The sequence below is a fragment of the Prionailurus viverrinus genome, chromosome A2, assembly GCF_022837055.1.
Source record: "Prionailurus viverrinus isolate Anna chromosome A2, UM_Priviv_1.0, whole genome shotgun sequence".
Classification (NCBI taxonomy): Eukaryota; Metazoa; Chordata; class Mammalia; order Carnivora; family Felidae; genus Prionailurus; species Prionailurus viverrinus.
In genome coordinates, this window is record NC_062562.1 from 15600492 (window position 1) to 15614337 (window position 13846).

General features: G+C 48.5%; 1 protein-coding gene across 2 annotated transcripts; it reads right to left on the minus strand.

Annotated features, from left to right (window-relative positions):
- Window positions 1–5594: 5594 nt before the first annotated feature.
- Window positions 5595–13479, minus strand: LOC125160733 (putative serine protease 45). 2 transcript variants are annotated; one of them, XM_047849988.1, is made up of 6 exons: window positions 13351–13479; window positions 11533–11559; window positions 8254–8401; window positions 7425–7699; window positions 6424–6587; window positions 5595–6088 (listed from the first exon to the last, which is right to left on the minus strand). In XM_047849988.1, exons 1-6 carry the CDS (start codon window positions 13457–13459, stop codon window positions 5855–5857), a joined length of 957 nt encoding a protein of 318 aa, XP_047705944.1. In that variant the 5' UTR covers window positions 13460–13479; the 3' UTR covers window positions 5595–5854. The 2 variants fall into 2 exon arrangements, with proteins under 2 accessions (XP_047705944.1, XP_047705943.1); XM_047849987.1 differs by having other exon boundaries at window positions 11485–11559.
- Between the last annotated feature and the right edge of the window lie 367 nt (window positions 13480–13846).

A 13846-nucleotide genomic window follows, 5' to 3' on the forward strand; every position in this document is an offset into this window, starting at 1 on the left:
AAGGAAATCTTAACTCTTGTGGTAAACCTCTCAGAAATCAACTGATTAGATAGACATAAGATATCTGAAGTGTTGAGAGGACCTGAATAATATGATCAACAAACCTGATTCAAGCAGTTACGGCTAGAACTTTGTTTCGAAAGACACAATGCTTTCATTTCAAACACACATGAACCACTCACTAAAAACTGACCAAATACTAGGCACAAATAAAACCCCAATAAGTTCCAAAACACAACAGTAATTAAATCCACATTGTGATATAAGTTTTAATAGCGGAGAAGAAAGGAAGTCCCCATCCTCCCCCAAACAATCCATCAGGAAATTAAAGAGCACCCTTCTATGTACACCTTGCATTAAATAAGAAGTATAGCATGAGGTTTAGCAACGATATTTACTGATAAGTTTTGCCTAATTGTTCCCTGTGTAATCCCCAGTTATAACAAACCATCACTTTTTCAGATTAATGGGATATGGTGGAAAATCTGGGTTGCAAAATATTTTGAAATAAATTCTATACAAAAAATAATCATTCTTTTTAAAGTTTATTTATCTATTTATTTTGAGCAGGGAGGTGCAGAGAGAGAGGGAGAGCGAGTTTCCCAAGCTGGTTCCACGCTCAGCACGGAGCCTGCCACGGAGCTCGATCTCACAAACCGTAAGACCATGACCTGAGCCAAAACCAAGAGTCGGATGCTCAACTGAATGAGCCCCCCAAGCGCCCTAAGAATTACTTCCACATAAAAGAAGAAATATGCTACAACTGCACGAAACAAACATTACATAATAAAGTTTGGATAAAATCTTCCTTAAAAATGTATGTCGCGTGAAATTAGAAACAATATAGAAATGAATCAATGAGGTCAGTACCTACCAAATCCTGTGAAATATGGTCAAAGTGAGAGTCAGAGGAGATTTCACACAGTTAAGTGAAAATATCAGAAATCAAAGAAGTCTGTAATAACTGACTAAGCACACTACTCAAGAGGTTAGAAAAAGGACAGTAAAATAAGTCCCCCAAGAGTAGACGGTTAGAATTACTAAAGCTAAAAGAGCTTTAATGAAATAAAAAGCGGCAGCAGATTTGAGCACTAAAACCCAAAGTTAGTGTGTACCATTCAGGAGTCCCCAAATAAGAGGCTTAAAATTTGTCTCCTCTCCTCATTGGTGGTGGCTTCATCCTGAGTTGGTTCCTTTGTTGAAAAACAGTTTGCCAGGTGATGTACAGAAGTGCCAAATCACTATATCGCACACCTAAAACTAATATTACACTGTATGCTAACTCACTGCAATTTAAATTAAAACTTAAAAAAAAATGGTTGTCAACAGCCCACATCCTTCTGCTTCCTCATCCACATTCACAGAAAGAGTGTGCATGCCCCTCTTCTAACCATGCCTTACGCTGGCTGGGTGACCCAACTGGGGTCAGGTGGCGGGGGCACTGCACTACGCTAACTCGATCAGACCAGTGAGCCGCTCCTTCTGGGAGCTGGGAGTGTGACAGCTTTCCCCTAAAGAACATGAGCAGCACAGCAGAGGGGGTGGGCCGCTGACCAGGACGTGGGGTAATATGAGGGTCGGATGGATACCATGAAGCTAAGTAATAAGGTATGCCAGATGGATTTCTAAAAACACCTACGAAACACAATAAGCTGGCAATTGTAATCTTTAAGTATTAAGAAAAGGTCAAGAGTACATATATAAATGTTAGAAATGGGAAAGAAGCCATTGGTTCGAATTTTATACATCAGTTTGAAATGTAAGAATCTAAGTTAAAAAAAAAAAAAGAATCTAAGCTAAAGTAAGTGATTATACTAAAATTTATGCAAAAGGAAATGAGAAACCCAACTCAGCCAATAACTATACAAGATAGGTTTTAAAGAGTCAAAGATTCGTTTGTCCTTTAAAAAGCTATTAGGCCCAGTGAGTTTTATGTGCACAATTTATCAGACCTAAGGAATAGATAATGCTGCTGTTACAGACACTTCTCTGGGACATAGGAAAATACCAGAAAGCTTCTCAGCGTGTTTTAAGAGGCTAGCACAGCAATGACACCAAACTTGAAGAAACAGTACAACAGAAAGGAAAGGTGTAGACCAATCCAACATTGGGGAAGAACTTCTAAACCAGATTCCAGCAAATTGAACTCACAATGTGTTATGGAATTTACCTAAGAAATCTACTAAGATCTGGTAATGAATTTCATTATGAGAACAAATTAAATAAGAGAAACCATATAATCATCTTAATAGTTCATTACTGCATCCGCAGGGCCCCAAACAGTGCCGGACACAGAGAAGTCTCTGTGAAACAGACTAACTAGTAACTATCTGTGAAACAGACCAAGACTGAGATACACACATATCCCGCACCCCCCACATCGCGGCTATTTCACACTGTGTTGAGGGTCACAGGCAGAGATGATGAAATAAATGGTACAATTTTCAAAAAGGACAAGACGTAGCTGTCACCATTTTAGGTAATTTGATTAGACAAAAATAAGGCGAAAGAAATCAACTGAGAAACTGTTGAATTAAGTCAGTTTGGCAAGATGACCAGGAATCAAGATCACTATTTTTTTTTTTTTTTTAATCAACAGCTTTAGGGGCACCTGGGTGGTTCAGTCCATTAAGCGTCTGACTCTTGATTTCAGCTCAGGCCATGATTTTGCAGTTCACAAGTTTGAGCCCCACATCAGGCTCTGTGCTGACAGTGCAGAACCTGCTTGGAATTCTATCGGTGCAGAACCTGCTTGGGATTCTATCTCCCTTTCTCTCTGCCCCCCCCCCCACTTTCTCTCTCTCTCTCTCAAAAAAAAAAAACAAAAACACAACTTTAAATAAGTAAATAAATAAATAAATGGCTTTAAAATACCTAACATATAAAGTTAGAAAAAAATAAGGGCGCCTGGGTGGCTCGGTCAGTTAAGCCTCCAACTCTTGATTTTGGCTCAGGTCACAATTTCACAGTCCATGAGTTCGAGCCTTGCATCAGGCTCTGCACTGACAGTGAGAAGCCTGCTTGGGAGTCTCTCTCTTCTTCTCTCTGTCCCTCCCCTGCTCATGAGCATGCTCACTCTCTCTCTCTCTCTCTCTCTCAAATATTTTTTTAAAATATATAATGGGAAAAGATATCACCCACAGTAATACACATAACCAAAATTTGTAAAAACCAAACTCAGTATGTTTCCAGACATCCTGGAGTAGAAGAGCTGAATGAATGGAGACATATACCACATCCCTGGTTAGGAACTCAACATTGTGAAAATGATAGTTCTCCCAGTATTAGCCTGTGTGTTTAATTTCGATTCAAATACCAACAGCACCTCTAATGGAAATTGACAAACTGATCGTAAAGTTCACACGGAAGATAAACTGTAGATTAGGCAGTATTTTTTTTTTTAAAAAGGGGGAGCTTTTGCTACCATTTCACAAAACATAACATAAAGCTATTTGAAACAGTACAGCACTACCCTAGGGACAAACAGATCACTGGGAAAATAACAGAGGTTTCAAAAACATACCATGAATAGATTAAGACTTCCTTATTGTGAATGCAGATTTTCAAATCAGCAGGGAAAAGACAGACTCTACAAGAAATAGTATCAATGGAACTGGCTCTCCAGTTGGAAACAGAGTCAGAACCCCACCTCACACCACACATAAACAGAAATTTCAAACGGATTACAGAGTTATACACACAAAAAAATAAATTTATCAAAATAATAGGAGAAATATGGGAAGACAGCTCTTATAATCTAGAGATGGAGACGGCCACCTTCAGCTAGGTGCAAAATCCATAAAGAAGTAAAGACTGACAGATTTGACTCCATAATAATTTTAAAGGTCTTTATGGAAAAATTCCATAATTCCATCTACTCCACATATTTCCAGAAGACAAGACAATATTTGTAAAATAACTGAGCAGGGCTCAGTATTCAGAAAAGACAAACCCTTTCATAAGAAAAAAAAAAGCAACCCAATCTTAAAAATAGGCCAAGTATATGAGTAGAGGATTTACTAGAGAAAAAGTATATCTTTTTATGAGCAAACACATGCAAAGATATTTTTCCAATCAAGAAAATCCAAATTAAAACAGCAATGATACAGGCACCTGGGTGGCTCAGTTGGCTGAGCGTCCGACTTCGGTTCATGATCTCACAGCTCGTGAGTTCAAGCCCCACGTCGGGCTGTGTGCTGACAGCTCAGAGCCTGGAGCCTGCTTCAGATTCTGGGTCTCCCTCTCTCTCTCTCTCCCCCTCCCCCACTCATGCCATGTCTCTCTCTGTCACTCAAAAGTAAATAAACTTTTTAAGAATTTTTTTAAATAAAAAAGGCAGCAATGATACAACTTTCTATCATTGGATGGGCACATTTTTAGAAGGTTAATAATATCCATTTTTGGCAAGAGGGGAAATATTCACCCTCCTGTACTGTAGGAGTGAATGTAAACAGGCTCAGCTTTGGGGAGGAATAATCTGGTAGTACTCATCCAAAATTATTAAATTTGTGTTTCCTTTGATGACCATCCTCCCCTCAGCCCCTCGGGAAGACAGCTGCAGAAATGTTTCAGAGCGTACCATCCCCCACCCCCCACCACGCACACGCACACGCAGGAGGGTGTTAATGGCAGCACCACCCTCATGCTGACAAGTCAGGACAGCCTAAAATTTGGTGCTGGTTAAATAACGCATGTCACACCCGCGCAGAACCCAGGCAGGAATGTAACATTATGAATAGCCCTAGGTATTGACATAGAAAGTGTTTTAAGGTGTGTAATTTTTTAGTGTAGGCTATTAATAATACATACATAAGATCTCGTTTATTTTTTAAAAATCATAAAGACATTTTATTGAAGGATGCCAGCAGAAATTACTCCTGGGAAAGGCAGCAGCATGGGTGGCTGAGAGGGGGGATTCTTTATATGTATTTCTGAACACTTTCAGTAAATCACAATAAGAATGTATTCAGATATTACTTGTAAACAATCTTTAAAGAAATTTTTTTTAAATTTTTTTTCAACGTTTATTTATTTTTGGGACAGAGAGAGACAGAGCATGAACGGGGGAGGGGCAGAGAGAGAGGGAGACACAGAATCGGAAACAGGCTCCAGGCTCCGAGCCATCAGCCCAGAGCCTGATGCGGAGCTCGAACTCACGGACCGCGAGATCGTGACCTGGCTGAAGTCGGACGCTTAACCGACTGCGCCACCCAGGCACCCCTAAAGAAATTTTTAAAAGCAAAAAAAACATGTAACCCTAACCCTAACCTTAATCCTAAATTTTTATAATCAGTTTTTAGTGCCATTTTTAAAAAAAGAAAGCAAGCTATATTTGGAGCACTTTATGTGGGTCCTTCCTACTGTCAGCCTACAGGGCATGCTTCGGTTGCCCCCTTCCAGCCGGCCCACTTTACAGATGAGGAAACTGAGGCCTAAGGCCCAGGCCCTTTCCCTATGGCCCTGGACTAGTGATATAGCAAAAACCATCAGCCTCCACTCTGGGGAGTCTGCTGGCAGAATGAATTCTAGGAGGCCCTGCCCTCCCACCCACCCTAACCTCCCAGGGTCGCCCAGAAAAAAAGAACAGAGCCAGCTCACATTTGCACAAATTTAATCCCGGCTATCCTGGTCCCCAATTCCAGAGCTCTTCTAGGCCACACGTCCCTTTTCCTGGTCACCCAAGGCCTAGTCATCCACCGCATCCCTCCCCATGGGGAGGCCAAAGCAGGGCTCCATCCTCCCGGGGGCCACTCTCCCCACCTTGACTCTTGTTGAATACCGACACAGGAACTGGGTCTAACCTTGACCTGGACCCATAAAGCACAGGCAAAGCAGGGAGAAGAGAGAAGAGAGATCAGGGGCCCATCTGGGGCTGCAGCAGCCAGAACAGGAGTAGAAGCCAGGCAGAGGTCTGGGGGCCTGAGGGAGCCCCATTACTTATTTGCTGCTTGATCCATTTGCTGTATTTGGTGACACGGGTGTACACGCCAGGATTCTGTGCTTTGGCACAAGCCTTCTCCCAGGACAACACCCCAGCCAGAATCCATTTGCCCTCGACTTCACAAGCCAACGGACCCCCAGAATCCCCCTAGGCAAAGAGAGAGGAACAATGGAAGCCCTGGGCCCCGTGGGGACCCAGGACCCCAGAGGACCCAGAATGCCCACCCTGAGTTCTGCCTGGAAGATTCTTTCGCTCCTTGAGGTCCTCACTACATGGGGCCCTCCTCCTTCAGCTCCTCAGTTGTGGACCCATTCCAGGGTTATCAGGCAAAGTCAAAGTCACAGGGGATGGGAGCAGAGCATTGCCCGGTGATGCTGACAGAGAGGGAAAAGCCCAGCAAACCCCTCCCCAGGAACTTCCCCTGCCCCCACCCTGGGAGTCACTGCCAAGAGAAGAGCTGCCAGAACCGCCCAGAAACTCACAGAGCACAAGTTTTCTCCATAATTGGTGGCACAGATCATGTTCCCCAGGACAAGGGGGACAAGGTGGGGGATGAGGGACTTCTTGCGGTAAATCCGGTTGCACCTCTTGTTGTCCATGATAAACACCTCAGCTTCCCGCAGCTCTGGGGTCAGCGTGGAGTTGGCTGTGGAGGAGCCCAGTGGGGTGAGAAAGAACTTCTCACTCCACTCAGCCCTGGCCTCTCCCCAGTGTCCTATCACCTCCATTTCTGACACTCGGCCAAGCCACATCCCTTCACACCCCCATGCCCGCCTTCACCTGTCTGTCTCCCTGCAGCACGGACCATGTCTGGCAAGCCCCTCACCCTCTGAGGCTTTCAGGATCCCTCTCTCTGGGCAGCAGCTGCTTCTGAACCGAGCAGGCCACAATCCAAGTTTCAATGCAACCACTCGCAGCTGGAGACCCCAGCCCCTTACTGCTTCTCTCCAGCCTCTGAGCTTGGCACCGGCTGTGCCCTCTGTCACCTGATTAACAGTCGCTCCTCCTTCAGGCTTCTCAGATGCTCCTCCCAGATCCCTCCCGGCTGGATCTCGAGATCACCTGACCAAGTCTTGGCCTCCTTCCTTGCCAGCCTGCGCCCCCACCCCCACCCTCTGTTATGACGCCCCGCAGGTAGGGCTCGTGTTCCCAGCGCAGGGGGGCTGGGGTGCGCCAGACGCTCGAGGCTCGTCAGGTGAATGAATGAGTGAGTGAGTACATTTATGATTCCCTGACTCCGAGCTTCTGTAAGACACAGAAGATCGTGCCCAGCGCAGGCGTCGCTAGACCTGCGTTAGTGCCCACAGCAAGCCCAGTGGTGTAAACCGTGAGGACCCTCCTAACACATCCAAACAACTGCCCAGAGGCGGCAGCCACAAGCTTCCTGAGAGGCACCGTGAAAGGGTCTAGCAGCCGAGGGCCCCGAAGGAAGGCAGCACGCCCTCTGTGGTTCCACAGCCCACCCTCAACCCATCGTGCTCACCTGAGAAGCGCTGTTTCACCTGGCCCCAGCCAGTCACCCAGCACTGCGTCCCCACCTTCAGGTTGTAGCTGGCCTCCGGGAGGCAGACGGGCTGCACGTACTTGCCGAAGACGGCCGGAGTCTGAAGCTGGAGAAGGGCAATATCACCCATGATGAAGGTCCGGCCCCAGTACTTGGGGTGCATGACGATGTCCTTCACGGGGATCGAGACGCCCTTCGGGAAGTCCACGGGCTTCAGCTTGGGGGTGCCGAGAGTCACGGAGTACTCTTTGGTGCTACGGGAGACACACGGCCTCGGCCAGTCGACGTCAGGTTTCCAAACAACGCAGTGCTCCCACCTCCGCCGAAGACCCTCTCCCTCAGCAGAAGCCCTGCCCGGTGTGCTCTGCTCTTTCCATCTTGCTAATCCAGCCTGGAGGCCGTCAGGGCCAGGGATGCTGCTGCCTCCTCATTCCCTGTTCAAGTTGATTCAAGCTGGCCTCATCTATGTATGGTGTATGCAAGCGTGCAAGTGTTGCTATACGTGTATGTTCTTGTGTGCATGGGGGGGGGAGGTGTCTGAGGACCGGGGGGTGGGCAGGGGAGTGTATGCTGGGTTTTCCTGTCACCTTGCTCAGGATGCAGTCATGGCTGCTTTGGGCTCCTGCCTCAACTCAGCCCCTGGCGCCCTGTGAGACTCTGAGCAGGGCTCTTCCCCATTCCGGATATCCCTTCCTACTCCCCCTTCACCTCCCAACTCCCACATTGTTTCACAGAGGAAATGAGGAGGATGGGCTGGGCCCATGGCAGCCCTGGGTCTCCAGGCCGTGGACACAGGGGCCACACTCACCCTTGGATGCAGTGGGCAGCAGTCACCACCCAGCTGAGATCAATGAGGGCCCCTCCACATATGTGTTCATTTTCCAGCCGGAGGCTCACCTCCCAGGGCCAATGTCGGGTCATGTCCAAATCTTCCGACCACCAGGGTCTGCCACAAACTTCAGGAACAAGTGTGCCGGGGAGACACGGTGACCACATATTGGAGAATGAGGATACCCGAGACCGAGATGCCCCCCCACACACACCCTGGGACGATTTGCACAAAGCTGTGAATTCAGGGTCTTGTTCTCATTTCAAAGATGGGGAGACAGGGTGAGAGAAAGGCACTGTGCTAGACAAAAAAATGACAATGACAGAGATAAAAGGCTTCAAGCCAGAGACATAAAGACATCACAGGAGAGAGAGAGATACTGAGACAACAGGGAGAGATTAGCTGGGAACCTCAAAACAAGAGAGAAGCATAGAAAGTGCCCCAGGACAAGAAATACATTCTCTTGGATCTGGGAGAAGTCCCGAGGCCATGTTCCTAAAAGGCCATAAGCTTGCTGTATCTCTCAGATGCAAAAGGCCTCTGCCCCCACACTACTCAGAGCTAAGAAAAGCTCCTGACTTCTGTGTCAGAAATCTGTACACAGGCCATTCGAGAAAGAGCCTCCACATGGAGCCCACGGAGCCCCCACCCACAGCTTACGCGGCCTCAGTTTACACGTCCTTCCAACAATCAAGTTGTACGACTGTATGAGTGAACGCAGACGCAAAAATTATAAATAAAAGATTACTCAACGCTGTATTTTGAAAAAAATGCCCCACAATCATGTAGTGATTGTCTCGGGAGTGCAAGGGTGGTCCCACAACGGAAGAGCCCTTAGTGTGTTCTCCACATAAACAGTTCTTTTTCTCTCAAGAGAAGGATCCCATGCTTTCCTCAGTAGACACAGAAAAAGACATTTGAAAAACTCAACACATACTAATGACTAAAAAAAAAAAAAACCCCAAAAACCACCTGTTACTTAGCAAAGTAGGAACGGAAAGGAAATCCTTAACAAAAGTTAGAGGCCACAAACCTTTGGCAAACACCATGCAACATTAAGGAACACACAAAATGACACCATACTGGCAGAAGCCAGGAATGATGGTACTTTGTGGGCAGAGGGCAGGAGAATCACCGAGAGGGTAGAAGGGAGCTTTTGGCTCCTGGCATTGTCCTACCTTCTGACCAAGGCAGCGATTACACAGATGTATTCTCTACGGGATAATTTCTTATGCCGGACACTTCTAATTTGTGTATTTTTGTGTACGCAGGTAATACTTCAACAACTGACTTTCGAAATCAACGACACTTCTCTACTCCAGCACAATCCACTAGACACTATATGCGAAACAAGATACATTCTCAATAACAAAAAAAATCACAGGCGCTGAGGAATTAACCTATCCAACACTACGTAAGATTTCTGTGGTGATACACTTTAGACTCTAATAAAGGACACTGAAGATGATCGGCATAAACAGGGAGCCAGCCCTTGTTTTTACATAAACAACTAGACATTTCAGATGTCATTCTTCCCAAAGGTAATCTATAAAGTCATTTTCCAAGTTAGAATTTTAGGAAACTTTACACTCTACAACTGACATAGAAAAACAAAGGTCCATGAATAGCTCAGTCTCTGAGAGAGTGGAACATAAAGGGACACTTGTCCTAGCAGATATCTAGACGCCCACCAAAACCATAATAACAAAAACAGTGTGGTATTGACAAGGACTGACAGATGGAAGCAATGGAAAAGAACAGAGAGCCTGAGGTTGTTCTGGGAACATAGGAATTTAATGTAAATAAAGGAGCCACCACCATCGGTGGGTGGAAGATGCATGTTGAGTAGACGGTGCTGGGAAAACTGACTCACTATAAAGAAAATAAGAAAAACAAAGCTGGATTCTTTCCTACCAGCACTCGAAGACCTAAAAAGTGAAAATGTAAAGTTAATGATGAACTGTGTGACATGGGGCGGGAAAGGGCTCCTTAAACAAAACTTCGAAACACAGTCCACAGGGGCGCCTGGGTGGCTCAGTCGGTCAAGCATCCGACTTTGGCTCAGGTCGTGATCTCACGGTTCATAGGTTTGAGCCCCACGTCGGGCTCTCTGCTGTCAGTGCAGAGCCCGCTTCAGATTCTCTGTCTCCCTTCTCTCTCTGCCTCTCCCTGGCTCGCACTCTGTCTCTCTCTCTCAAAAATAAATCAACATTTTTTAAAAATCCATAAAGCATCAAACTGATTACTTTGATTAATCAAGTTAATGACAGACTGGGAGGCAATATTTGCAATTATCTAAAATCAGCCCAAGACTTTCATTAGGAACATACAGGGAACTCTAGGAAATCAACAAGAAAAAAAGAACAACAGACAATATGCCAAGGATAAGGGCGATTTATTAGAAGAAGAAACTCGAGAGGCCAAAAGCACATTGAGGCATGCTGAAACTCCTTAATAATGAGAAAAATGTCAATTAAATCAAGAAGCCATTTTTCATCTATTAGATGGGCAAAAACAGATAAAAGCTGCATCTAGTAAGTCTGTTCACAAATGGCTGATAGGAATGCAGAGGGCTGACCAAATGAGATTACGGACGATAGATAAAAGTATGGTATCCATGTAAATGTATGAAGTTGATAAGTGGTTGATAAGTAATAAGTTGATAAGTTGATACTACAGCTACGTAAAGAAATATTCTTAGAAAATACACACCTACGTATTTAGAGACAAGGAGTCACGGTGTATGTTACCCTCAACTGATTCTGAAAAAATGATGCGTGTGTTCCTTGACCTATTTGTATTCGCACAGTGTTCCATAAGTTGGAGGAAACAGAAAGGGATCTAGAGAAACACCACTGAACGTAAGTTAAAAATACATGCACGCAAAACCACAACGTGTATTTTGACGAGACTACGCACAAGCAGAGATACGCACTGGACATACAGGAAAGGCTGGAAGGACGGGGAGGGGAGGATGGCAGTGGGGCATGGACAGAAGCAGGAAGAGGTAACTTAATCAACTGAACAATTCGTAACAAATCAGGGAGGACCCGTGACCACAGAAGGCCTTGAACAGCAGGAGCAACCCACCATCCCCGCCATCCCTGCCGTCTAAGGAAAAAGGCCCTTCGGAAAGCAGACAGGTCAGACTAAATTCCAGCTTCCCACACACCCAGAAACACCATCTGTGTGACCCTCTTCAGAACACACCCTCCCAGGAGCTGAGGTTTTCCTGGCGCAGGGGCTCACCCTCCCCACCTGGTATGGAATTGTTTTCTTTATAACCTGGAGGAGAAAAGGGGGAACAGAAACGAAGGAAGAGGTCATGAATCGGTTAATTTGTTCATTCGCCAAATATTCCCTCCCCTCTCATTCCATTCCCAGCCTGGAGCCCGAGGCCAGGGAGGGGACAGAGCGTATCCAACAGATACCGGCTGTATGTGCCCTCTAGGAACACCCTGTCCAGCAGGGGAGACAGGAGTAAACACACACAGTCGCCCGTGTGCGATCAGTGCAGGGACCAGGTCACAGGTGTCAGGGGAGCCCAGAAGAAGCGGTGGACAAGGACGCTTCTGAGAAGAAGGGTGATTGTGCCAGGTCTTAAAGATGAAAAGAAGGTAAAACAGAAAAGTGACAATGACATTCCGTGCGAAAGAAACACCACGGTGTGTGCCAGAGCCTCCAGAGGATAAAGGACAAGGCTCTATGATGACAAGAAATGATGCCATTGGAGGAAAGTCGGGGTCAGTCACGGAGGCGGGGAGGCTCAGAAGCCAGGGCGAGAAGCAAAGAGACCCTCTGGGAGGAGGGAGGCCAGAGGAAGGGTGACATGGTCAGGCTTCTATTGTGAAGAGGAAGTAGGAAGATGACCGACCAGGCGGTGAGATCCCACCAGAGGCTCCGCAGGACACAGGCAAGAAAAGAGGCGGTCTAAATGAGGAAGTGGCAGCGAGAACACGCATGGAGAGCTGGATGTGGGGTGCGGGCAGATGGCTAGGTCTTGGGTAACCCCTACTTTCGGATTTTAGGGAACAACGCCTCCTATCCACCGAGTGGAGGAGAACAGAATAAGAGAACCCAGTTTGTGGTCAGATGAGAGCCTCAGCTTTGGACCCCAAGGAGTTGGGAGCAAGGGAGTTACCCTGAGGCAGAGAAGAATCAGGAGTTATGGCTGGAGAAACCAAGGGACTGGAAAAAGTGAAAACGGAGGAAGTGGTAGAAAAGTCAGGGACAAGGACAGAGGCATGGCCGGAAAGGCTACGGATTACGGGAGAAGGGAGGAAGCAGTGAAGGCAGCACCAAGTGGAAACTGTTACTTGGAGAAACCTGGCAGTGAGGGGAAGGCGCGGGGAGAGGCAGCTCAGCAGACAGGGAGGGAGAGGTTGGAGACCTCCAAGAAAATGACCGAGCAGCGCAGCGCGGGTCCAGAGCAGGGTCAGCATCCTGACCTTGAACAGGAGGTGTATCTCTGATTGATAAAGAAAGGGGGGGGCTGAATAGTGGGGTTCGGAGGGGCCCCTGGGGGCTGGAGGCACTCAAGGAGGACAGCACCTGGGGGCCTGCGTCTTCGGAGGACAAGAGGGGCGCCAACGGGAGGAGTGGGCCGGGGGCAGAAGAGGGGGACGTGGCATCCCGGTTTCAGCGCACGGAGACCACGCGCCTCTGGCCTGCAGCGGCCTGGGGTCGGGGAGGCCAGACCACGCCCGGGAGGGAGGCTCAGTCTCGGCCACCAGGCCCGCGTGGACTGGGGAGGAAGTGGCTGCGCATCGGGAGAGAGGAAATGCAGGGGGTTCTCCGCCCTGCAGGTCCCCAGGAGGCGGCAGGGCGGGTGGCACCTGAGGGAGGCCAGGGCGGCAGGAGGCTGGCGCCATCCTGAGGGGTGGCGGTGGAGGGCGGGTGACCATGGGGAGGCGGGGTCCACAGAGTCCCAGGTAGCCAAAGAGGGGGCCAGGCCGAGGGGCCGCCCTCAAGGGGGGGGGGGTGCTGGGAGGGGCAGAGCGGGGACTGGGGAGGGGGAGGCGGCAGAGGACACGCGGACACACTGAACGCACGGCCGCGGAAGAGGCGCGGCCTCACCCGAGTTCAGCAGCGGCAGCAGCAGCAGCAGCAGCAGCAGGAGGAGGCGGCGGTTCAGGCCCCAAGGCCCCGAGGCTCCGGCGCAGCTGAGCGGCGGCGAGGCGGCCATGAGGCCCGGGAGGTGCCACCTGCAGGCCCAGGCACGCGGCGCCGCGAGTCCCGACACGTGAGGGCGCCCGTGACGCACGAGGGCGCCCCCAGCACGTGACGGGGGTCCAGTCACGTGATGGGCCCCCCAGCACGTGACAACGCGCCAAGCCTTCCCCGACGCCCACGGGCGCGTTTCCGGCACCTGCGCTGGCACACCTCGTGCCTCTTCCTCGAAAATGACCTCGGAGCCCCTGATCTGTGATTGCCCCCCGGCTGGCCAAGCCCATGAAAACACTCCCAATTGCTTTAAGCTGGTGACAGCGTCCCCCCCAGTCTGGGTAGTGAAGGCCCGCCGGAATTCCCAGGACCTGTGAGGCCACCTGGTCGCCCAGCCTCTGACCGCACC